The sequence below is a fragment of the Mustela nigripes genome, chromosome 7 (assembly GCF_022355385.1).
Source record: "Mustela nigripes isolate SB6536 chromosome 7, MUSNIG.SB6536, whole genome shotgun sequence".
Taxonomy (NCBI): domain Eukaryota; kingdom Metazoa; phylum Chordata; class Mammalia; order Carnivora; family Mustelidae; genus Mustela; species Mustela nigripes.
This window is the reverse complement of record NC_081563.1, coordinates 79,317,504-79,344,931: the sequence shown is the minus strand read 5'-3', so window position 1 is coordinate 79,344,931 and position 27,428 is coordinate 79,317,504. Positions and strand designations below refer to the sequence as shown.

The 27,428-nt window shown below is 37.4% G+C and overlaps 1 protein-coding gene across 6 annotated transcripts in view; it reads right to left on the bottom strand.

Moving 5' to 3' along the window:
* Window positions 1–27,428, bottom strand: part of SOCS5 (suppressor of cytokine signaling 5) — a 118,239-nt gene that overhangs the window by 55,139 nt on the left and 35,672 nt on the right. For 3 of the 6 annotated variants that reach the window (XM_059406236.1, XM_059406234.1, XM_059406237.1), the window contains exon 2: window positions 701–4,923. The exons of the other annotated variants lie outside the window; for them this stretch is intronic. In XM_059406236.1, the coding sequence (XP_059262219.1) occupies window positions 3,301–4,911 (1,611 nt within the window). In that variant the 5' untranslated portion in view covers window positions 4,912–4,923 and the 3' untranslated portion in view covers window positions 701–3,300. Of the gene's footprint in view, window positions 1–700; window positions 4,924–27,428 lie in introns of those variants that run through there. 6 annotated transcript variants of the gene reach the window in all.

The following is a 27,428-nucleotide window of genomic DNA, read 5'->3' as shown; positions in this document are numbered from 1 at the left end:
CAGGTAGCAAAGGCAACTTGAGATAAAAATGAATAGCAACCAGATCAAAATGGTCAAGTAAAAAGGCTCATAAACTCTGAATTTTGTCAAAGTGAAGCAAAGAATTCAAGTTCCAATATTTGTGGCTCAAGCCATTATAAATCTTATGTAAACCTTCCAATGGACCATAAGAACAGGAACAGTTTGTGGAGTATGATTATTTGGGCTCAATTATTGTTGAAGAAATATACATTTAACAATGACTCTTAATAACTATATTTATATCAAGCTGTTTCTTCTTCAAATATTTTTTACTGTGTTTAGCTAGGAAATACTGATGCATGTTTTCTTGTTTTGAGTATATTATAAATGTGACTGTATCAGCAAAACTAAACTTTAGGTGGCTAATCAAATTTGAATAGTACAAGAATAGTGTGTGTGTGTGTGTGTGTGTGTATAGAATAAGGCCTCTATATGATTTTAAATGAGATGGTGATAATATTGTTTAAAGTAATATTAACATCATACGTGTGTGCATGTGTGAATACAGATATACACAGATAAAGAGAGATAATGAATGAATTAATGAATGCATGCAAGAAAGAATGATAATGGATAGGAATCAGACCAACCTTTCCTTGCATTGTTAATTACTTTACTATGAAGATGTTTCCAAACTTCTAAAGAATTTCCTGGTTTGTATTAAAACGCACTTCAAAAAGACCATGAAAACAGATATTTAGTTGACAAGCTACAATGGGGTTCAGAAAAAGACACAATGAATATAGACTAAGGTGCAATATCATGCTGGTGATTTTTCTTTTTTAAAACGTAAGCCACTAATTTTTTGAGAAAAAAATTTTAAACCAAAGGTTGCATATTAATATTACACACAAACTGAAACATGTGACTTTTAGCACAGTGTATACATGCTTACATAAAACTCAAATATTTACACATTTAAAACAATTTCCATTTAACATATGAAAGTTCTGAAATACATAAAAGCATTAATATTTTCTATAAAACTACAATTAGAACATCAATTTGCTACAAGCATATAAAACATCAAGTGCTTTCTTGGAGTTTCAAGTTTCCTCTTTAAAACAAGATCTTGCTTGCATATATCATCTTTCTCCAGTAATCAGTAAGGACTTTTTTTCCCAAGAGATTATTTTCCAGATACATTATAAGCTCAAGAAAACGGACCCAACAATTATGCAATATAATTATGTCGTAACAACTTAATTGCACATATGCTTTAAAGTAGGTTTGGATGATGTTCTCAAACACTTTGGTATATGTTCCTTAGGGACTTCTATTAGAAATAACAGGAATTTTAAGTCCCCTCAATCCCCATTTTGCTTTAAAAATGGACAAGTCTTTGGTTAAAGTTCTGTATTTTGGGCATTTATGATTAATAAAAATGGTCCCCAAACCAATAAATGGCGCTGATGTGATATCAGTTCACAAGACTTCATTTAACTTGTTTCTGATGAAGTGGAAGGCTAAAGATATCCATTTATTATAACACATCATTGATAGTTTCAATCTTCCATTTATACGCAGAGAAATCAATAGGTGAGTCAGTATTTCTCTGTCATTTTGTGTTATAATCTAAACTGTACAGTAACTGCAGTAACTAGAGCTACTGTTCCACAGTATATGTGATGACAATTGGAAAGATGAGTAGCATTAAATTTAGAGTTAGCTTACAGAGAATAAGTCAGTATTAGACTGTACAGTAATTCTGCATTAACTATAGTAGGTTGGCAGGTAATGCTTATTTAAAAACCCCATACCATTCCATTTACAAGAGAAATTGTTGCAAATGTATAAAACAGCAGATATACAAGAACACCAAACATACTTTATTAGCACAAAAAAGCAGCCATAACAAGGCACAGCAAGCAGAAACGTACATTAGCAGTCAAAGGGTTAGTGTTGCATACAAATATAGCTTTTCTTTTTTGTAGCCTTGGCAATAGCCATCAGGATGTAAAAGAACTTTCTGTAGCAGCAGGTAAGGAAACCAAGGAGCACTCACCAGTGGTACAGAGCACATTAACAAAAAGACACAAAAATGGATTTGACTAGTGCAAAATGTCTAGGACAGAACTGTAAATTCAGTTCAATACTAAGAAGCAAACACTAGGACTTGGTATTACTTCCAAAATAGCTCACTTAATTAGTATTGCATAATATTCTAAGTGACAAAAAGGTGCTAAGTAAAGTTATTTACAGATACAACAGTTGTACAGTACCTTTTAAATCTGCAATTAGGGTTTCGGATTTTCCATTAGAAATTAACTGCACTGAAATTCTACAAATTGTACTTAAGCAATTCAGCTACGAGCGTTTACAACAAAGAGCTAAATAGTGCCGTCCAAATTGTTCACTGCAGTTTAAAAATCATCTCAACATCAGCAACCACCGCTGTTATCATATACGGACTTGTTTGGGCATCTTCTAGTCTCACGTTCTTCATGGTTCACAAACACATCATGGGCACAGGAAAAGATCCAACTTTAAATAATCAACAAGTAGACCACACATACTAACTTAAGAACTCACACACAGGACTACATTGCAGCTCTTCCCAATGTGTTTTACGTTAAAGCACTCATTCAAAATAAAATGAATACCTAAGGCCTTGAAATAAATCAACTACTAACTTTATAAGCCTGAACTTTTAAAAGCAACTATTTAGAAAACCTGGTTGGCTTAACAGTACCTTTTGCAGAAGAGACAGGAGACTGATTATAAACTCTATCAACACTTAAGTGAACTGCACTCTGCCCTTGTGGCCAGAAAATTGCATTTTTCTTTTTTCTTCAAGGAAGGCAGTCTTTATTTTTTGGACTTCCAAAGCTTGATCTATAGTAACTACAAACAGCGCTACTTTTGGAAGGTTATAGAAAAATTCTTAGAAAAAATAACAATTTCAAACATTAGTCACACTGTTGAAATACTCTTCCAATATTAATAATTTGTTCTTCAGTAAGAAATAGAATTCTTCATAACAAATGCCCCCGAGTTGCTTCACTCAATTCCAACAGTCATTATAAACCAAACTGTTCGCTCGATCGACAAAATGCCTTCGCAGCCTTACTGAACACCTGTAGCTCTGTCCTCTGTTGTCTCAAATAGGCACCACATTTATCTGAGGAAGTAACAGCAGATCGCATCTGACAGATACTAACACTAAGCCTACATACTGCACTGAAAGACACCTAACACTGACACGTGTGCTTGCTATAGGTGTACTGTCTGGTGCACAGAAAAGCAGATCTAGATAAGGCCCACTGGGGGCAGGAGAGTTTACTTCGCCTTGACTGGTTCTCGTTCTAACCAGCGAACTCTAACTTTTTGCTTGTAATGATACTCTTTCAAAAAATCCTGCAACATTGATGGTAAAGGAAGCCCATCAATTCCATCATATGTAGTGCATCTACAGATTACTGCACGGCAGATATACTGCAGGCTAAAAGGGAAAGTCCTGTTTAGTGATATAGTAAGCAAGGGTTCAAAAAACATGCAAGAACTGGGATCTTTATAATGTTCCAAAAGTCCTGTTACAGTGGAGGAGTGAAATACACAAGGGTCGTGGGCGTCAAAACTAAAGTTGTGATTCCACTGTTCAATTCGGGCATGCAGGGACCTGTTGTAGCGACGGAAGCTCACAGAGAAGAGGTAGTCCTCTTGCGCAGAGTCCCTGAGCAAGAATGTGCCTTCAGGTTTCCCTTCAAGGAGGGCTTCCGCTTCGTAACGGTCCATCACTCCCCAGTAACAGGGATTCCCTGTAATCTGGAGCAAGTCAGGCACGAGGCAGTGTATGTAATCGATCTGCGTATGGACTTTCCAAGCTCCCTGTCTGCTAACGTGGGCATGGCTGTCTCCGGACACCTGACGTTGCTTCTGCCTACGTGACTGCAGACACAGGGTGGTAGTGTCCTCTTCTGAGTCACAATTAGCTTGTGGAATTGCACTACTGTCCCCACTTACTTCAGTCATTCCAGGAGCTAACTTTGGTCCCAGTTTATATAACGGATTAACCTGTGCGGTGGCTTCAAAGGTATGTATTTGTGCATTGGGCGGAGGGTCAACCCCCTCTTCAATACTGAGCCGTCTTCTCTCTCGAAGCCTATCTTCTTCATCTTCCGTGGAAACCAAGGATGGATCAAACGTATCAAAAAATGTCGAGTGTGGGCTCACAGGGGCTGTATGCTGTTTAATCAAATGCCATTTTTGGGCTAAATCTGAGCCAGCAGGAAAAGGGCATTTCTCAAGCATTAATTCAGAAAGGTGTATTTTTCTTTTATTAGAAAAGAGGGGTTTTGACTGCTTGCTGTAAGTTCTCATGGGAAAACACAAGCCTACAGTGTCCTGCAACCTCTGTCTCAGAGAGCGGCTCCCCACAGTTCTGCTGGACACGCTGTCCATGTCATGTACAGAGCTCACACCATACCGCCTCTCTCTCCTTTGAAGTCCGCTTCGAGTTCTACTGAACTTTTTATCAGTATCCAATGAACTCTGTGTCTTTGTGGAACAGGAATGTTTTTTCTTCCCACCCCATGGAGCATGCCGAGAGTAGGAATCCCTTCTTGCAAGTCTCGCTCCTGGGGTGACACAGGAATCATTATCCTTTTCAATGCTTATTTCAACAATCTGAGGAATTTCAGTGGCACAGTTTTGGTTTCTCCTTGAAGAATTCTTGGAAGGGCTTAATCCCAGTTGTAAGGCAACGTTTTCTCTTAAGGGACTGCTTTGTTGCTGAGGAGCCGAGTCTCCTGTACTGATGTTTCTCTCTTTCACAGACAAACATCTATTGGAGTTCATGTCCACATTTTCACTACGGCTCCCTCCCTCGTGACTGAAGAGATTCTGACACCTGTATTTGAAGTTATTCCACATCTTTCCCACTTTATCCATTGATTATAATATCTAAAGACAAAATAGGAAGAGGAGAAACTGGAGTTAAGGTGGTGCGTGCAAACACAACTGACAGCAAACCCCACGCCCACCCCGCAATTGGAAATTTTGGTGATGCTGGTCAGGAACGACCCCCCTTCCATGCCCTGCTGAAACAAGGAGGCAGACACTCCTGGGAGCTGCTGGTAGTCCTAAGGTCGCCGGCCCTCTGCCCTCCCGCAGCACTCAGTGCACCATTAGTCAGGCCTTTCCTCACTCCCCATTTCGTTTCAGGCGGAATACCCAGCTCTCGCAGGAAACGAAACAAACCCTCTCAATTAAACTCTGGGTTCTTTTTCCCACGCATCAACCTAATTTCATCATGACACTGATTTCTGTGTCCTTACTACAAATAATTTGGGCACTGCCTCAAGTATTACCGAGGGAAAATATGTTCTGTATTGCTGAAATGGATCTGTATTCCACTGCTCCAAAGTTGAAATCAGGACATTTGTGTAACACATCAAGATTAGTTAAAAAATCCCGAGATAATATTCTTCCCTATTTCACTTACCAACTGCTATATTCCACTCATCTGGCAATGTAAAGCTTACAGATCAATCACTTGTGAAAATTCAGTACCTTCCCTCCCTACTCTGCAATGTATTAAATTTTTTCTGTGATTTTAAAGAAGCAGTTTGAGTAGAAAGGCAAATTAGGAGGAAATAAAGAAAATATTTAGATTTAAATGGAAAGGTGTCTTTCAGCTTCCCAATTCTTTATCCCGGAAGAGCGTGGAAATAATAAAGTAACAGAAAAGGCTATGATACTGAAGTAATTAACAAAATAAAAGAAAAAATATGTATTTTGGCATCTGTTATTTTTGCTCCTTAAAAAAACAAAAAAAAACAAAACAAAAAACACTGAGAGCAGATTATTGCACTTCACAAATAAATTTACGACTCTAACACAGACTGGCTCATTCAATAAAAGCCAACATTCTAGAAGAAAGAGAAAAATGTAAACTTAAAGTTCAGCTGGTTTTTTGTCCCAACAGAATAGCAGATTTTTTTTTTTTTTAAAAAACATCTCTCTTTCTATTTTGCCACTTAATAAGTATGGCACACCCCCTCCCAATTTTTTGTTCATGTTTATTATCTCATCATGTACTACTTTTCAGTTTAGAATCAGTACTGGAAAACTGTGGATTTTTTTTTTTTTTTAACAGTGATGAGAGGCATTAGAGATGATTCTCCCATTGCTGTGATTAATATTCTTTGTGATAAATACCTGGATTTTCAAGACATTGACTAGGGTTAAGACGACAATAAAAAATAAACTTTATGTATTTCGTTCTAGTTTCTTCCAGAAAGGGGTCCTGGACTAATTATAATGCCAACATAGAGAATTTAAGTCTATGAGTTCATAAAATACACCTTCAGATTATTCTTCACTGCAAGCATACCGCTAGGTATATAGGAGTTTGCATGGTAGGTGGTATATATATTCTACTATAATCTGTTAGATGGATTGGATTTAAATCTTTAAATCTTAATAAACTCTATCAGAACATCTGTCTCCTCCCCTTTGCAAATATCTTTTTTGTAAGCTTTTTTTTTGAAGTTTACGCTATTTGAACATGACATGCCTTGTTGTTATCACTTCTTTTTTTTTTTTGACATTAAGATTCTGTCCTTTGCTCACAGTTCATTTACACATGGGGCTAATCCCTGCCTTATTCTTGGTGACTCCAACATCTTTGTAGATGTACTCTTCCAATATCCTCAGTCCCTTCTAATCTACTTTTCTTCTCAGTTCTTTCTTTCTTTAAGATTGTATTTATTTATTTGACAGAGAGAGCAGGGGCAGGGGGAGCGGCAAGCAGACAGAGAGGGAGAAAAAGCAGGCTCCCTGCTGAGCAGGGAGCCCAATGTGGGGCTCTATCCCAGGGCCCTGGGATCATGATCCAAGCAGAAGGCAGATGTTTAACTGACTGAGCCACCCAGGTGCCCCTCAGTTCTTTATTTTTAAGCTGCTTTTTAAAATCTACCTAATTCATATATTTATACAGGTCTACCTTGGAGATAGTATTATAGGATTGGTTCCAGACTATGAAATAAAGTGAGTACTGAAATAAAGCAGGTCAAATGAATTTTCTGGTTTCCCAGTGCACAGAAATGTTTACATGACATTGTGGTCTATTAAGTGTTCAACAGTAGAAGGTCTTAAAAAAAAAAAAACCCAAAAACCCAATGTATATACCTTATTAAAAAATGCTTTATTGCTAAAAATGCTAACCAGTTTTCAGTAAGTTGCAATCACCATAGATCACCATAACAAATATAATAGCAATAATAATAATGAAAAAGCTTTAAATATTCCAAGAATTACCAAAATGGGGCACAGAGACATTGGGCAAATGCTGCTGGAAATAACAGCACCGACAGACATGCTGGACAATACCTCAGACCTTCAAGTTAAAACATACAGTCTCTGCAAGGTGCAATAAAGTGGAATGTGATAAAATGAAGTATCCTACAGTCTATTTTTCAAAAGGTGTCCTTATTTTCAAAAGATACCCCACCTCAAGCTCTGACTGACCCCCTTCGATAAATTTCTCCAGGCTCTACCTCTAGTTCTATCCAAGGTAAAAGAGCAATAGTCAGGAGGATCCTGAGCATACAGACTGAACAAGTATCCCAGTGTTCTGCTTTATAATTCACCTTCTGAACAAACCGGTTCCTCTCATGCTTGAGCCAGCAATATAAATTGCTTTGTCTCCTTTTAACATCCTCATTTGCAAGCATTTATACTGTTTTCTCCATTCTGTTAATTTCTAGCTACCTGCCTCTACCAAAAATTTGTTAACCCATTAGGCTTACTTCTTGTGGGTTTATGCTTTATATATTTTTTTATTCCTTTAATTTTAGTTGGGTTCCAGGAATAAGTAGAGTTAAAATGCCAGTGTTCAATAGGACATTTAACAGGAAAGTCCCCTTTTCACTGTTAAAGAGAGTGAATAGTACACCACACAGTCCCCCCTCCCCCAGATGAGTGATTCTTTCCAAATGGAGAAATACCAATTTCACCCCCTGGAGGGAGGGATCCACACAATAAACACTGGCTACATAATAAATCACCTGGAAGGCTTCTGAAACTACCTGATACACAAGCCCCTCCTAAGAGACTGTGATCTCACTGGTTTGGAGATGGGTCTGGACACTGCTGTTTGTTTTTTGTTTTTGTTTTTTTAAATAAGCTCTTTGGGCGATTCTACAGTAGAGAAGGAAAACCACTGACTAAGGATACTGCAGCCACAGGCTCCAATGGTAGCTCTGAAAAAGAGAAGTAAAAAGGACACTGCTCCAGGGCAGTTGGCAGGATGTGAGTAGTTCTAAATAAACTACCTACCACAATCTCATCACTGTTTCTCTTGGTCTTATTTTTGCCATGTACCCAAGAAGCCTGCAGAGTCTTAAGAAAGACTGTCTATAGCAGTGCTTCTATAACCATCTAGAATGAAGAGGCAAGTTCTCTTTTTAATTTCGCAGACCAATTCTTTTGTAAAACAAGTATAAATTATTCGGAAAAATGAAATGTAAAAAAAGACATTTGAAATATAAGTGCCAATTTTCTTATTGGACTGAACAGAAATAAAAAAACTATCAAACAGCTATGAAATATTTTAAATGCTTACTTTTAATTCCTGTACTTAATTTGTCAGAGACTGGCAACAAACTGTACACATGTTCATGGCCCTTGTTCTGAACAGCTCTCATCTGGAGCGTGCTATCCAACACATGTGGTCACTGTGCCCCTGAAATGTGGCTTGTGCCACATACTGAAATGACTAATAGTTTGTATATAATTGGCTAAATACATTATTAAAATTAATTTCTCTGCTTTTTACTTTTTAAATGTGGCTACTAAAAGATTAAATATTACATGTATGGTCCAAATTGTATTTCTATTGGCCAGTACTCATCTAGAACAGGGGTCAACAGACCATAGCCCAAGTGGACAGATCTGGCTTATGGCCTGTTTCTGTATGGACCCCAGCCAAGAATGGTTTTTACATTTTTAAAGGGGTTTAAAAAAAAAAAAAAAAAAGCAACCCACAAAGAACATTCGACAGAGACCACATGTCTGCAAAGCCTAAAATATTTTCTATCTGGCCTCTTACAGAGGAAAGTTTGCTGACCCTAGTCTAAAGTATGTAAGATTATAAACCATACCGCTGTAAACACCAGAAGCCTGTCTTCTTCACGTTTATAAGATAAATTCCAGGGCAATTTAAAGATATTTGATAAGCAGACCATATCTGAAAGATGACTGTCCATTTTAGTTTTGTAGAAGTTGTATAAACAAGTGGGACCTGCAGAAAACACGTGTATGTGCCAGGTTACAGAAGGCAGTTTCTGACTCTGAACCTGTGGTGCAGTTTCATAGAGCATGAAATTCTGTGTATTCTCCAATCCTCATCTCTGCTGTGAGATTGCATTGTGACAAAATATTCTAATTTAAAGAAGGACTATTATGCTTCCACATCCCTTGGGGACAGAAAGCTGCCCTTTCTTGATGTGGGGAATGCCGTGTGGGTGGCTGTGATACTGCAAAGAATAAAACACTGACACAATTCAGAGAAAAGTCCAAGTAAGAAGAATCAGGAAGGCACTTCCATGATCTTAGTATTTACAATGTCAGTTTTGAGGTTCTTTGGTTTGGTTTGTCATTAAATTTTTGAAAAGCGTATTCAGCTGAAACCTTTTGAGACCTAACTTACAAGTCTAGTACTTTAGGGCTTTATATGAAGTCACACAAGACTTAAAAAAGTGTTATATTTCAAAGGTACTGATTCTAGAATATAGGTGCAACAGCCATTACCAGCTTTCACATTTCTACACCGGCACAGCTAGCCTTAAAACTATTCAAAGCAAATTTCTAAAACGTCATTGCTTCCTCCAAGGACTATCATAATTTAAAACTGGTTTTATAATTGTTATAAGTTGAAGAGTTTCTGTTGAAAAATGATACCTGACAGGATAAGCTACAAATCAAAATTATGGAAAATTAGAGGTCAAATTCCATTACTACGAAAATTTACATATATAAAAAAATAAGGACTATAGGTAATGGCCCTCTTCATGCCAAGTAGTATCTTTTACAAAATTTCCACAGAAAAAAATAATTGAAACAGTTCCTGGGGTTCATTTCAATGGGACTTAACCCATACTTTATTAGAAATCAATTAAATTCAGTAAGTTTTAAGACTACATGGCCTGCCACAGTGGTAAAGAGGAGGACTATAACCCAACCCACAGCCCTCTTCTCCTCCAATTCCATCTTAATTATTTAGTCATGGTAATTCCTATCCAGTGAAAAGTCTCAGTCACACAGACACATGGATTGATTCAAGTCTTTCTGCACCAACTTCAGTCAGGTATGAGAGGCAGTTTAGGAGATACAAATTTTAATTGATATTTTGGTGGTACTTTCAATAATTTTTAGAAAGAGATAATATAATGTTTAATATTAAGAGTGAGCCAGAGGGCGCCTAGGTGGCTCAATGGGCTAAAGCCTCTGCCTTCGGCTCAGGTCATGATCTCAGGGTCCTGGGATCGAGCCCCACATCGGGCTCTCTGCTCGGCGGGGAGCCTGCTTCCTCCTCTCTCTCTCCTGCCTCTCTGCCTACTTGTGATCTCTCTGTCAAATAAATAAATAAAATCTTATTAAAAAACAAAAACAAAAACAAAAAAAACGTGAGCCAAAAATCCAGGGATGCATGGTTGTCATAGCTATAGTCCCTTAAAGAATCAGAGAACCACTTGGGCTTTTTAAAATGCTATTTTATTTATTGATTTATTTATTGACTTATTGGCAGGGAGGAGAGAGGAAAAGGGAAGGGAGGGGAGGGGGAGGATAGGGAGAGAGAGAATCTCAAGAAGGCTCCACACACAGCATGGAGCCCAACACGGAGCTTGATCTCACAACTCTGAGAACATGACCTGAGCGTGAGGAATTGGACACTTAATACAATGAGCCACCTAGATGCCCCCAAAATGTTATTTAACCGTTACTTATACACTCTATTGTGACATGGTCTGTATTATCTAACTGGATGCATATTTACTTTTTATACTGCTATCTAATATTATGTTCAACTGTATAAAATTACTGTCTTGTTGGTAATAAATGGTCATATAATTTACTTCATATAGTTTATACTTTTACAACACACACAATATATTAATATAGTAGACCATGAACATATGCATTCAAAAAAGGTGAGGCCCAATGATCTACGACACCCAGATATTCCTGTTCTCATGGTTTGAGTTATACTTTTACTTAGTTACGTTAGCTTCCAAAACAGGTCATATTATTTATACTAATTATTGTAATTATGTGATTTGTTAATCAACCTAATGAAATGTGGAGGAGTGGGAGACTGTGTTGAATAACTTTGAAATAGTGAATAAAAAGGGAGATACCCATTATATGTTAAAGATAAAAAATAAAATTAAGTAAAATAAGAGAGGAAAAAAAGGGCAATACCCCCGATGAATTAGGTCTAAGCAAGAAAACAGTAAAGAATTACTGTTAACAAAACAAAAAAAATCCCAATTAGAAAAAATATTGCAAGGAATACTACAAGGAATTCTAAAGTCAGAATGCATCATAAGAGTTCGAATTTTTGTTCTACTTAAAGAACCCAAACTGGAAATCTTAGATGATACATTGTGGGTGTGGTTTCTACAAGGAAAGCAATATACAACTGCAACTAGTGAGCCTACTCTCAAAAGAAAAGATTTTGGCTCCTTAATAAAAAGTCTGACAAATGAACATGCAGTCTTATTCTTGAAGTTAGAGTAAAATATTTAAGGTATATATCTTTTTCTATATCCCTTCTTGCTTTATTAGACTTTGCAGACTACTGGTCTTAATTGAATCAGATAAGAGGTCTTCCTCAATAACCATTTAATTAAAACTTATAGTAGTGCCAGCAGGGTGTAGTACAAAGTCCTAGAAGTACTAAGACATGACCTAGTTTGAGGGATGGTGAGCAAAGATGACCTCTCTCTGAGGAGATGAGATTTCAAAATTCTGTCCTTGAAGGATGAATTAGGACTGTGTTTTACAGGCAGAGTGAACAGCATTGCAAACAAGCCCAGGCAGGAATGGGCAAAGCCTGAATAATGGCTAAATGAACAGAGACTAGCAAGCGAACGAAGAATGCACAGGTGAGGCTGAAGGGGTAAGCTCTGGAATCCAGGATCAGAGAACAAGACAGAAAGCTATTACTGCCCTGAAGACTACTGCAGTGTATACATAAGAGGTCGACTGGATAGTGAAAGTGAAAATGGATATGGAGGGGCGCCTGGGTGGCTCAGTGGGTTAAATCGCTGCCTTTGGCTCAGGTCATGATCTCAGGGTCCTGGGATCGAGTCCCGCATCGGGCTCTCTGCTCAGCAGGGAGCCTGCTTCCTCCTCTCTCTCTGTCTGCCTCTCTGCCTACTTGTAATCTCTCTCTGTCAAATAAATAAATAAAATCTTTAAAAAAAAAAAATGGATATGGAATGTTAAGAAGTCAAATCTACAGATTAATGATTGACTGGAAACTAAGGAATGAAGAAGAGACAGGTGTCCAAAAAAAAAAAAAAAAAAAAACCCACAACCCTGCCAAGTGTCTGGTTTGGGAAAATGGGTGAATGAACACATTATTTCAGAAACAGGAAACACAATAGACAAAGCAATTTGGGAAGTGAGGGGTTGGTGAAAGTAACTATTTTCAAGTTAGGAAATGCTGCAGTTGAGTCCCCCATTGCGATATCTAAGTGAAGCCTCACTGGTCCATTAGTGTAGATTCATATAATGGATTACTACATAGTAGGCATGACCAACTACAGCTGTTTGCATCTACATGTGAATCTCAAAAGCAAAATGCTTAGAGAAAGAAACAATATAGTCAATATGTACATATGAACCAATATACTCTAAAAAAAATAAAAGGATTTTATTTGTTTATTTGAGAGAGAGCATGAGCAGGGGGAGAGGCAGACAAGGAGCGGAGGAAGAGAGAAACAAGCAGATCCCCTCACTGCGCAGGAAGCCCCGTGCCGGGCTTGATACCATGACCCAGATATCACACCCTAAACCGAAGTCAGATGCTTACATGACTGAGCCACCCAGGTGCCCTTGAATTAATTTACCTTTTAATCAGGCAAATCCCTGTCTTTAGGCATATATGGATAAATAATAAAAATGTAAAAACCAAGAAAATGGCTTTCTATTGAAGGGAAGCATAAAGAATTAGAAAGAGGCACTCAGGAAGCTTTGAAAACACTGAGGGAGGCAGTCAGTGTACCTGGCTGGGTCAGTAGGTGAAGTATGCAACTCTTGATCTCAGGGTCAGGAGTCCAAAACCTTGTACTGGGCATGGAGCCTACTTAAAAAAATAAAAGAATAAATAAAGAATAAAACACTGGTAATTTTCTATTTCTTAGCCTGGGTGATAGGTACGTGGTTTCACTTATTAACTACTCTTTAGACTGATTTACATTTTATTCATTCTTTTCTGTGCATGACACACTGCATAATAAGAAAAATTTAAATTATGCAGGTCACATTTTGACCACAATGGGAATAACCAAATATTAAACAAAACAACCACTAGGAAAATATAAAGCTCACAACTCAAGTTAAAGAGGGATCCAAAACTGCAAAGTATAGGCCATTTAGAAAACTGCATATTCATATATTGGGAATTTTTTTTCTACATGTCAATTTGGTGATCTTTATTAAAATGATTAATTTTAAACAGATTTCTCCAATGTGGTAGAAGGGTCAGCAATCTTTTTCTGAAAAGGGCCATATAACAAGTAAGTGTTTTAGGCTTTCCAGGCCATTTGTTCTCTATGGCATCTACTGAACTCTGCCATTATAGCCTGAACACAGCCACAGAAAGTAAGTACATGAGTAAGTATGACTGCATGTCAATAAAACTTCATTTGTGGTTAGTGAAATTCAAATTTCATGTAATTTTCACTTGCTTTTTTTAAAAAAAAAAGATTTTATTTATTCATTTGACAGACAGAGATCACAAGTAGGCAGAGAGGCAGGCAGAGAGAGAAGAAGGGAAGCAGGTTCTCTGCTCAGCAGACAGCCTGATGCAAGGCTCACTCCCAGGACCCTAAGATCATGACCTGAGCTGAAGGCAGAGGCTTTACCCTCCTGAGCCATCCAGGCGCCCCTAATTTTCACTTGTTACAAAATTCCTTTTCTTCTGATTTTTTTTCAACCATTTAAAAATATAAAATCATCCTTACCTCACTAGCTATACAAAAACAAGTGGCAAGCCAGATCTAGCCTCTAGGTCATTGTTTACCAACTTCTGATATGACACAATATAACACTTTTGATATTACATTTACTAAAACTAGTGGTCATTCATTCTATGGAACAATTCAGGGAAACATCAATCTAAGAAGATCATTTTAAGTATGTAATGATAAAGGTATATGGATGGTTCCTAGAGCATAATAGTGGAGTAAGTACAAACTATTTCTTGTAAAAATGAAACACATACATACATATTATGAAAGAGTTGAAACACTACGTAAACTACTGAAAAGTCTAACCTCACCTGAAGTTCCACCGCCTTCGCCCCAAGAGAGGACCACTGTTATGTTAGTATGTGTTCTCTCTCTCTCTCTCTCTTTTTAAAGATTTTATTTATTTGAGAGAGAAAGTGAGAGAGTGAGCAAGCACATGTGGGGATGATGGGGGAAAAGCAGAGGGACAGGGAGAAGAGGACTCCCAACTGAGCAAGGAGCCAATGCTCCATCCCAGGACCCTGGGACCATGACCTGAGCCAAAGGTGGATGCTTAATCAGTTGAACCACACGGGCACCCTAGTATGTGTTCTCTTTTATGCAAGAGGATGTACATAAGATTCTTTTACAATTAAAAAAACTTCTCCATCTTTATCCTTCCCCATTTCTTGAAAAATGTATTTTTTTTTTTAAATTAGGTATGTCAGAGATAGGATCAGAAAAATAAAAGAGAAAAATGCCTGGCAGCTATGTTTTTTAAACTGACAAATCCAAGAGTCTTTGAAGTAAGCAATAAAACAAACATAAAAAGCCAAAAACCAACAACAGGCAAACATCTACAAAACTGAAAACATAATAATAATGATGATGACACTGATGGGCTGAGGATATGATTTCCATTACTGAATGCTAACATGTGCCAGGCACTGACATAAAAATTTTACTTCTTCTGACAGCCCTGTGAGTAAAAATGCTCTCAATTTTATAGATGTAGAAATTAATACAACTGAGAGATTAGTAATACCCTTGGGGTGAGTTTCTTCCATTATTATCAGACTGTTCAGGTTTTCTCTCTTCTTGAATACAGTTTAGACCTGTACACTAACACCTCTATGTCCAAAAAGTGTTGTTACAAAGCTCTTTTAAAATCTCAAGGAATACATCATTTCTATATTTTTATAACTATCATAGAGCAAGAAAAGGATGGAACCGATATTAAAAGCTGACAAAGCCAGCAAATACATAGTCAAAAGAGAATTACTAGCTGTTCCATTTTGGTTGTAATGAGTGGAACAATACTCTGACCAAAAGAATGTGCAGCAAAAGGTCTATTCATAGGCTTGCTGTGAATATTTTGCTGTCTATTCTGTGCCTATGAATGAATAAAATCTGAAAAAAAAAAAAAAAAAAAAGGGATGTGTTTGAAACCACATGCCTAATTTCAAGGGTTGAAGCTTAAGAATTCTTATACTATTTTCTGCATATTAAGAGAAATACAATAGTCCATTTAGAAAAAGACATCAAATTAGGATTCAAGTCATAGCATTAGACTGCATTAATACCTTTCCCCAAAAGATAAGTTAAGGTTGATTTCTTAAAAAAAAAAAAAAAAAAAAAAAAAAGGGCAAATAAAATTTGCATCTCCATTTCTCAAATTTTACTCATACAATTCTAACTTCCAGTGTAGGAGGGAGCTCCAGACCATCAAAATCCAATTCTTAAACCAAATCACTTGCAGAGACGCTGTCTACTTTTTGCTCCCAGGAGCAAGGGCACAGGGATGAGACAGTCTAAGTGGAAATAGGGGAGGCCAGGAGGTTCAATTCCAGCTTTACCACTTCAGAATGCTGTAAACTTTGATGTATTCATACTTGGATAAAATTCTGAACCAAATTTCTCTCCTGGTAAAATGAGGATAACAACACCTACCTCTTGGGTTGGGTATGAGGATTTGAAGCCACATCTATTAAAATCTTTGACACATGACACACTCAAAAAACAGGAGGCTTCAAAAATGTTACCAGTAGTATCTAGCATAGAACTTTAGTTTTTCTTTCTTTTAAAAAATAATTATCCTATTCAGTTTTGGGTCATGACAAAATGTCAGTATTTTCCAATTCTGTCAGATTCCAAATTCTATTAACCATTTAAACTTCTGTATGATTTCCTAGGAAACACTACAGGGATTTCAATGTTCCGTAGCAGCTGAAGCTATAGTTCATCTACAGCCTAAACGAAGCATAGTTAATCTGTATAGTACTGGGCAAGGCCCAGGAACATAGTCCTCATTCATTTTTTTTTTTTTTTTGCTCCAAAATTCCTTCTTAGTCTATAAAAAGAGTACCACATTTAAATTTTACCATACAGATACTGACCCTAGAGAAGCGTAAAATCCTAATAAGTTATACCTCATTTTCTATGGAGAAAGCATCTTATGTAATGAACTAACAAATATACCATTCACTGAAACACATCTTATCTGGCTGGCATTATTGGCAGAGTGTGGTGGAACACAAGGAACATATGCTTTAGCTTCAGAGAAGCCAAAAATCAAATTCAAGCACTCTGCTAGCTGTGTGAAATCTAAGTCTCAGCGTTTCCATCTAAAAATAAGAACAATTACCTTCTCTTACACGGGTTTCTAAGAGGATAACATGATAATAGGTAAGTACAGCTGAATATCATAGGGGCTCAAAAATGGTAACTTCTGTTTTTCAACCAATCCAAGGCAAGAGAAGGTACGTTTTGGTGATAGCAAAAAGCAAAGCTGTTTTATGTCTGGGGAGAGATGATTGGTGAGTTAGTCTTGCCTTTATCTCTATCTCCTTTCAAGGATGTCCCCTCAGACACCTCGGGCACCTTCCGTAAGCACTGGAACAGTGTGTGTTTCCTAGTGTAAACGCTCCTCTACAGATGGGCATCAACAACCCAGCTCCACATCTCCCTCAATGCTAAAGGCAGCTACAAACAAAAACCAACAACGCTAAACAACTCTCAGCTGAGAAACTGAGTGGAGCAAGGGGACTACATCCGACTAGCCTTAATCCAGAAAAGAATCTCTGATCTGGGGAAGAATTTAACAATGAGCTCAATGAGCTCATTGTGATCCTACTAATAATTTATAAAGAATATTCAGTTACTATTGGTAAGTGAGCAATTGTAATCTGGGCCATTTCCTTCTCTAGGAAAGGCAACCATTTTTACAAACCCTGCAGTTTAGTCTCATCAGAAATACGAAGACTCTAAGGACAAAAATAAGATGATTTTTTGGATAACAATACTTTACTTTTATCCTTTTATTTTCTATCATAAGCTACTTAGAATACATTTATTCTCTGTATATAAACTGAAAGGGCACTATTCTCTTCTATGCCAAATTTTAGGTCTGTAGAAAACTAAGGGTCTTTAAATAATTTGAGAGCTTGTAATAAATCCAAGAAAGAAAGAAAGAAAACAAACATAATTAGGACAGCTTCAATGTTCTTGATCTAGATTGTCTACCAGCTTAAAAAAAAGAAAATTTGAACATTATGAAATTAGTCTATTCTTTAGAAAGATATTTGGGAGGGGTCTTGGGAGAAATAAAAGCAAACAAGGATACCTTTTAACCACTTAAGAAAAACTAAAGTCAAAAGAAACATTTTGACCAAAATTATAGACTAGGAACTCCAAGGAATATATCCCAGTTTTGTGTTATGTATTACCATGTGACATACAATTTAATTTTTTTTTAAATAGGGCAATTAGACAATGATTTAGCTCATTAACAGAACTGAAATAAAACGTCACCTATCAGAAGCTGAGAAATTAGTAAGCTGAAAAATGATTAAAAAAAAAAAAACCCTCAATTTAACATTTATTGATACCACATGTGGAACACTTCATAAAGCTGAAGTTCTCAGATGAGAATACTTAAAGCCCTTGCTCTACCCACCCTTACTCTAAGCCAATCCACAGTTTAAACAAAGAATATATTCTCTGGACACCAAGTGCATGACAGCAGAGAACTGCAAGCTAGAAATGGGGGCAGGAGTTCAAGAGAAGAGAGGTGCTGTGTGCTTGCACATTGACAAGACCAAGAGAACACCACAACCATGAGAAAGCACAATAGTCTAGGGCCATGAACCATAGAGATACATAAGACATAAAGAAGGGACAAGTAGAGATATAAAATAAAGATTTAAAAGATAAAAGACCATTAAGAACAACTTTAAGCCAATAAATTTAAAAACTTAGAATGGCTAGATATTTTGAAAAGTATAAATTTCCTAAACTGACTCAAGGAGAAATTAAAAAATCAATAGCCCATAACTCTTAAAAACTTGGAATCTGTAGTTAAAAATCTTTGCATAGGAAAGCACCAACCCAAGCAAGCATTCCAGGCAGAAGTCAGTCCAGCAACTGTGATTTCTAATCACTAGTGGCCAGAGCAAGAGCTCAGGGTCAAAAAAGAAGCGAAAGCCAGCATAATAAAGCAAGAAGAAGAAATAAATGCATACTAATTGGAGAGGAAGAAGTGAAACTGTCCATTCTCAGAGGACCGTGACTGTCCATATAGAAAACACTAAGGAATCTTTAAAAAGGAAAGAGAGAAGGAAGAAAGGAAGGGAAAGAGGGAGGGAGAGAAGGGAGGAAGGAAAAATGGAACACTCTAGAACTAACACAAGTAAGTTCTCAGCAGGGTTATAGGATACAAGATCAACACACAAATCAAATCACATATCTATATACTAACCACAGACAACGGAAACTGAAATTAAAGGTCTTGTGACAAAGATAATGACCTTAAAGGGCAAGAAAACAGACTAATATTCTGTGAAATAATTCCTTCCGCCAAACATCTATATGCTTCAGAAGAATGAGATAAAAATGGAAGGGGGAAAATATGATAGACTCCTAAAGCTGCCCCTGCCTTTGTACGTCCCTTAGCGAGCAGTGAACTGGAAGAACATTCTCTATAGTCCAGCCCATAACCATGCCAGGTCCATGCCTTCTATCTCTACTGCCCTCTCCCAGGTTCAGGCTTCAGCATCATTTGCATGTCTGAGTTGTAACAGCTGCCCAGCATAGCCTACCCTTCTCCACTCACCGGCCCCTGGAACATCTTCCATAATACTGATCCCATGATTTCAAGCAGCTAAGAAAAAAGTCAAGGACTCGATGTCTAGCTACTTCCTCCACACTTAAGAACTATGCACAAAAGGAGCAACAAAACAATAGTTCTCAGTATCATAACTTAGGAATATAAAGGGAAATGACATTACTGAAATTATATCACTTGGAGAAAGAAGGTAACCAAATGGTTGTTTTTATGTGTATAAAGAATCTTTCTTTAAAAAGGAGAATTCCTTAGAAACTCCTAGAAAAAAATTAATATTGTAAAAATGTAAATAAACAACCAAAAGAGATTTGTGAGAAGTCTTTCATGGGAGATGTTAAAGAGGATAAGCAACCCTCTGTCTCTGGCCAGCCCAGGTAGTCTTTCCTCTACAAGCAACTGAACTAACTAATCTCAAGGGACTGTGATTTTTTTTAGAATTAAAAAAAAATAAGCATAGCATTCCACAAAGTGACATTACTTAAGATCTAGCAGTAGTACAGCAGTTACAGCTCTGACTCCTGATCACACTACTGTCCCGTTGACCTAAAATATAACCCTAACATCCAACATACTGAGTTATCTGAAGAGTCTCATACTCTATGTCACATGGTAGTGTTTCAGTCAGGTGCTGATTTAATACTCAATCTAATACAAGTCAGTGCCAGCTGCAAAAATACCTAATAAAAGTCATGCAGTTCTGTCAATACAACCCCCCACCTCCCACAAGCCTGATCTCCCCTTATAAAAACCTTTCTACACAGTTTAAGGAATACCTACTTCCCATAAACATAGCTTAGAATGGGGGTTCTTTTTACAAATACAGAAAAGTAAGCTTCAATAGTTTCAAAAATGAACCAAGCAGTTTCAAGTACAGTTAATTCTCATATTCTTTGTTAATGAGGGAAAAACTACTTCAGGAAGATTAACAAATTTCTTAGGCATTATCAGATTTGAAATAGATTAAGATTTACTATTTACTTAAATAGTTCACATTATAACTGTTTGAAGTATAGCAGGTAAAAAATAGTCTGTTAGTGCTTTCAAGTAATCCTGGAACCCCATTTCTATGAGAGAATTCTCCACTTTGTCAAATCATAACAGACTCTAATTTTCCCAATAAAACGTCAAACTTGCCAGTTAAATGCTTGGATCTAATGTAGATGAAATACTGCACAACTGCTATTTCTAACTGTTAATTATAAATATACATAAGTCAAAATCTCATTTTTAGAAATCCTGATTATTATGTTAAAATAGCTAGTTTAAGGAATATCTAACCATCCACAAAGATTTTCTATGCTCTGTACTTGATCAAATTACTTCAGATATGTTGTCTGTTTACTTTGACTCCCTACAGATATACTTTACTGGAATTACAACTTAATATTATGTCCTTAACTTTTATTAAGAATTTATAAAATGGAGTGCCTGGCTGGCTCAGTCAGAAGAGTATGTGACTCTAGATCTTGGGTTTGTGAGTTTGAGCCCCATGTTGGGTACAGATATTACTAACAACAACAACAACAAAAAGAAGAAGAAACAAACAAAAAAAAAGAATTTATAAAATAAATGGTCTACATTATTCCCTATTTGAAAAAATAGTACCAAAGATATCATCCCTTATATAAAGACCCACACAAAAAACTCCTTTTTGGCTTTACTGCCAAGATTTATCTCTTTAAAAAAAAAAATCAATATGCTTTCTTCAAGCAATGAAAAACACAAGTCATTGTGTTCCTCCTTTTTTCTGCTATTACCAACAGGAAACCCAAATGGAAGACCTTAGTTTATAAATATGTGATAGAGCTGGAGATCCCCCTCCCACTCCCTTATGTAAGTCTAGATCAAGTATCATTATACTAAATGTCCAAGTATCAGTTTATTGCTAATCATCTTTTTGAAGAAGATTTTATTTATTTGACAGAGACAGCACAAGCAGGGGGAACAGGAGAGGCGGACTCCCTAGTGAGCAGGGGCTTGATCCCAGGACTCCAGGACCATGACCAAAGCTGAAGGCAGATGCTTTAACGGACTGAGCCACCCAGGCACCCTTGCTAATCATCTTTTTTTCTTCTGTTTGGAAGTAGATGGGAATAAAAATAGAGTTAACAGTCAAATTTTCTGAAACTTGAAAACTACTATTTCTGGGTCTAAAATTTAGTAATCTCAAATGTTCCTTAAGAGGAACATTTGGGTAAGAATGGGTAGGAATTTTGATGGATTATAAAAACAGATAAACCCACCACTAAAAAATGTAGTAAGTAAAAGAAACCATATGACCTTTCAAAGAGGAGATGGGAAATCCTATTTAAACAAAACGCTGAAGAAAGAAACCAGAAGAAATTCAAAAGTTTAACGACATTAAACTTTGGATGTCAAAAAATACGCCATAAACAAAATTAAAGGACAAATGATATACTGTACCTTTAGACCACACTTTTCACAATCAGAAATTTATTCTAAGAAAACAGATAAGGACAGAGATTTATATGTGAGATAGTCCTCATAGTATTATTATCTTAGCAAAAAACTAGCAATAACTGTATATTTTAGGTAACAGAATTGTGGTCCTTTCATATGCTGAGATAACAGGCATTAAAAACGATGTCTGGTGGCACCTGGGTGACTCAGTCTTTAAGCATCTGCGTTCAGCTCAGGTCATGGATCCCAGAGTCCTGGGATCGAGCCCCACATCGCATAGGGCTCTCTGTTCAGCAGGAAGCCTGCTTCTCTCTCGCCCACTCCCCCTGCTTGTGTTCCCTCTCTCACTGTGTCTCTCTCTGTCAAATAAATGAAAACAAAACAAAACAAAACAAAACTTTAAAAATAAATAAATAAATAAATAAGAACGATGTCTCTAGAGTATTTAGTATTCTGGAAATGTTCATGATATTAAATCAATATGGATATAAAACAGTCTATCTAAATTGACCTCAACACACACATATGCACATAAACATTTAATAAAAAGATTATGGATAGGGGATGCTACTGTGGTTATCTTGGGTGGCTTGGGATTATTTAATTTCATTTTTCCCCCTTTTTTGTATTTTCTAAAACACTACATTCAAATGTATTAATTTCCTAGCTGGAAAAAAAAGTTATTCAAAAAGGAAATAGATCTTGAAAAAGAGCATCTGATTTCATATTATAAACCCAAAATTATGTGTAAAATGTAGAGAAATAAATAATAAAGTAACTGAAACAATTCAATTAATTCAAATGATTGAAAGGTCACTTTTAAACAAAAGGTGGCTAACAGTGAGGAAGGAAAAAGACACAAAGACATAGTGGAGTGAGAGGGTTGGGTGAACCAAATTAACGAAAAAAGGAATAACATAATACAGAGATCTCCACAAAACCAGTGTGATTTTTCTCAAACAGTACTAGGGTTCCGTAGTAAGTAACACTGGGTTGGGAAATATAAAACATCCTTTCCGGAGTACCGATAATAAGTAATGTGCATTTTTTTGTATATGGAGATACTATTTATAGGATAACTAACAGAAATAGATTATGTGATGCCATATAACAGTACCAGTTTTAGCACAGCTGAGCTTAGAAGACGAGTTTCCAAACCATAATCAAAAGAAGGGAGTAAGCAGTGGTAGGAAGAGTGCATATTCCATTGCCATAAAAACATTTTCAGTTGTTAATCAAAAAAGTGGCATTATGATATGAATTCAACTCTTTCCGTATGTATCAGTCTCTTCTGATTGCAGAGTACAGACATTCACTAAGGTTGGCAAATGTAGTTGGGCAAGACGGGGGACAATGACTGGTTTTAAGCATGAATTTGAGGGAAAGGGAAACAAGACTTCTCACAGAAATCTAAGAACTATCAGTTAACACAGGTCAACTAGGCCTTAAGGAAGCTGCAATGGAGAATGTGATCTAGTTCCAAGGTCGCCCTAGTGGACTGTGCAGTGGGAGTTTGTGGGTCCTCATTCTAGTCCTCTTGCCATTGCTGTGACTCAGCAACTCCCTGGGTACCCGGCTTTTGGTATCTGATTTGCCTCCAGCCACCAGCTGGTCTCTCTGCTCCTATACTCTAATTTTTTCTTTTAACCCCAAAGCTGTCAGTTGGTCATACCTCTGGCTAATTCTTGGGGCATCACAGGTCCCTCCTACCTCCTTCTCTTGACTTTTCAAATTTTGCTCCTTTCCACTGCTTAACTGCAAAATCTGACTTTCTGTAAGTTCTCTGATCCACATCATCAGTGTACTCTTACAGTAACCATCACTCCCTGCTACTTGTCTGAGTACATCCAAACAGAAAATTAAAAGCAGCAAGAGCTAGATTTCTTTAACCAGCCAATGAGATCTGTGGGAACCTGACTGGTTCAGCTCGTTCCTATCTGGACATAACTCTCTATGCTACTACACGTGGGTGGCCAGTGGCTGACCTATGACTGGTGCCTTTGATATGGGCACCTGCACCAGTCCAAGCACCTATAGCCAAATAAGAGAAGGTCATTTACAATGTAAAGCATGGCTACCCTGGTTTACTCCCTCAGCAAATGTTCCCCTTGGACATGACTGGGGGAACAGCAGGAGCTGCAATTGCTCTGTTGACAACACATAATAATATGGAGATGTTTAATACTACTCCAGAATCGTACTCCAGAGTTTCATAAATCATATTCCCTGGATTACTAGTATGCTATAAAATATTAAGAGGTATGCTACAGATAAAGTTTGCAGTTTAAGTAAGATAATGCCCAAACCTCTGAGAAGAGAACTTCCTGAGCATTACCACCTATACTTACTTAACAAAAGCAGTGTAATTAAGATTTCACAGGACACTAATACTATGTGGATCAGTTTGGAAAATGCTGTCCTACAGAGCTGCAACTTTGCCCACAATCCAAAACCCACTGCAATGCTAATTTCAAGAAAGCAGGGACTTACTTCTGTTTTGTGTCATGCTTGGTATATATTAGATACTCAATATATGAATGTTTGTGAAAGTCATTAACATGGAGGCTGAAGGAAAAACAGGAAATAGGAGGCTAAGTGGGAAAAAAATTCAAGAGGATACCATCTCTGGTAATGACAGACTAAGATTTTTCTGACCAAGCCTCCCGCCGAAAACAATTAAAAATCCCTGGATACGAAAAAAACAAAAACAAAAACACAAAAAACCAACAACATCTTAAAATAAAAAGTTGACAACATGGTGGGAAACTGCCAGACAAATTCTAGGGTCAACTGGGACCCCGAGAGGTAACAGGAACCCCCCAAAGACTACTGGCCCTGAGGGCACCTACATACAGAACACAACAAATTAGGGTGCTTAGGTGGCTCCGCTGGTTAAGTGTCTGTCTTCGGCTCAAGTTGTGATCCTAGGGTCCTGGGATTGAGTCCCGCATCAGGCTCCCTGATCATCAAGGAGTCTGCTTCTCCCTCTGCCCCTCCCCCTGCTCATGCTCGCTCTCTCTCAAATAAATAAAATCTTAAAAAAAAAAAAAAAAAAGAACACGGCAAATTGGGTCTTTGGTTTCAATAGCCTCACTGATAGGAACAAATGTCAATGGAAAAATTCCTCAAAAGATAGAGAGTACAAGGGTACTCTTCCCCACATTCAACTGGAACCACAAAGGGCTATAACCTCAGGCAAAGATCAACTGTAACAAAACCTAAATCCTCATCTCACTCCTAGGGCACCACAGGGAAGGTTTTAGTCCAGAGAGAAGCAAGAGAAAAAAGCCCAGTGGGTAGGGTATCCAGGATATAGGTTCCTAAGAAGTTTGTCCACCCCAGACAGGGGTCTGCAATCTGGTTTGAATGACATATTCATGTGGTAGAACAGAATGGGTACAACAGATTAGAGAAATAAAAATGTCAGATACATAACACATGGATGAATGGCACAAAAATAAGTCAGACAAAAAAAGACTACAGGGGCGCCTGGGTGGCTCAGTTGGTTGAGCGTCTGCCTTAGGCTCAGGTCATGATTCCAGGGTCCTGGGATCAGGTCCCGAATCAGGCTCCCTGCTCGGCGGAGAGCCTACCTCTCCTTCTCCCTCTGCCTGCTGCTCTGCTTACTTGTGCTATCTCTCTGTCAAGTAAATAAATAAAATCTTGAAAAAAAAAAAAAAAAAGACTACATATTGACACACAAACATCATACATATGTCTGCGTGTATGTGCAGAAAAAGGGAAAAAGTAAAGTACCTCATTTAGGGATGTACACCTAGGTGGTAAACTTTAAAGAGAAAGAAGAAATAATGAAGACTAAAGTAAGAATTTGGTAACTTGTGGGGGATGGGATGGGGTAAAGAAGCTGGGGCTTGACTGTGGTGGGGCACACAGCAGACTTCTGGTATACTGGCAGTGTGCTGTGCTTTATAACAACTCATTAAACGTACCTTATATTTATTCATTGTTCAATATATGTGTATGTTATATTTCACCATATAAAGGGAAAATAAAGAGCAAAAAGTAAGCTTACACAAGAGAGAACAAAGAAAGCAGAAAGCAGAATTTGTTGCAGGCCACTAGCAAAGTGCTACTAACCACCACCTCAGGAATCTGTAGTGAAACCTAAATTGTAGTCCTCCTATGTACTAATCATTTCCCTGACTGGATTACCTTTAGCAGTACTGTAACATACATCTAATACAATTTCTAATTGAATTATAAGAGAAACTCTCCTTTGCCAAGTTTTTTCCGGACTTGACTCCATATGGTCATGTAAAAGTTTTGCTATACACACGAAGAGCCATTCCGAGAGAAAACCATAAACATTTGGCACAGCAGATCCAACAAAATGTTCCACTGAAGAAAAACATGAAACATTCAATTACGTACTGGCAGATTACTTCCAAAGTTATGAAATTAAACTACATGTTAAATGTTAATAACATAACTTACCGTATTTAAGAACATAACTCTCCATAGTACGACAGTATTCAGCTGTAATATCTATTTGTTCTAAGATGTCCTTTTATGAAAGAAACTCTTAAGTTCTTGCCTCTGTTCTTCATCTCACTAGCCGTGGAAGCAATCTGGATTCCGTTTTCTTATTTAACAGTGGGGGAAAACTTCAGTTTCCTGGATATAATTTATGAGTATTATCTACTCAACTAACTTAACTTAGTCCCTTGAAATGAAGCTAATGGGAAAAAAACTGTATTTGATTTTAAGAGTTTTTACATCTATGTAGAAGCTATGAGAACATATGTTCTTGCCTTTACAGTGATAGGTATTTCTAGGACCGATTCTTACCTCCTCCAGCATGGCCGGCTATGTGGGGAGCATACTTCCAGGCCACACATTCTACTCACTTTTCAGTCTAATAGCTTAAAAAGTCTGTCTCAATTTGGCTATTTCCAATCATACCTCAGATTTACTATATCTAAAATGATCTTAAGATTTCTCCCCAAATTGGGATATCAGTACCCATTTTCTACAGAAAACACCCTTATATTCAGTGGATGTTTATATTTACCCTTATACTTAATGTTACCTAACAGTTTCTTTTTCCAGAATGGCTCTCAGATTTACCTTTTCTCTTTCACTGCCAGTAACCCTGTCCAGATTTCTACTGCACTTTCCTAGCGCAGTAGAACAACACCTCATAGACTCTCCTCTCTTCCTAAACTCAGAACACCAGCCAGACTCATTTCCTTTCAGGAACAATCATTGGTCACATGCAGCACCTCCTATCTGACTTTCACTCGCTGCCATCTGTCATTAGGCCGCATTTTACCCCCACTGAATTCTCCTTCCTCTTTCTTCTCCCTTCACTACTCTGTTCTTCACAGTTCAATTTTCATGTTAAATGTCTAAACCAAGCTCCAATTTCTCAAAAAGGGTTACTGCTAATACCACAATGTGCTCTTTTTCTTTTCCCCCACAATGTGTTCTTTTCTGCTCAGATGCTTGCAGGAGGGTTAATCTTATCACTGCAATGGTACTACAAGATTAAAAAATCAAGGAAATCTTACGCTTCTTCTTGTAACTCAAAACACTTAGGGGAGGCATAGGAGTTTACAGCCAGATATTTTTGGAAAAGACAGAACCAAGGTGCTCTATTCTATTTTAGTGCTTTGGTCTTGGCTCAAGGAAATGAGTAAAATCAATAGCTGGCCTGTGAGCTA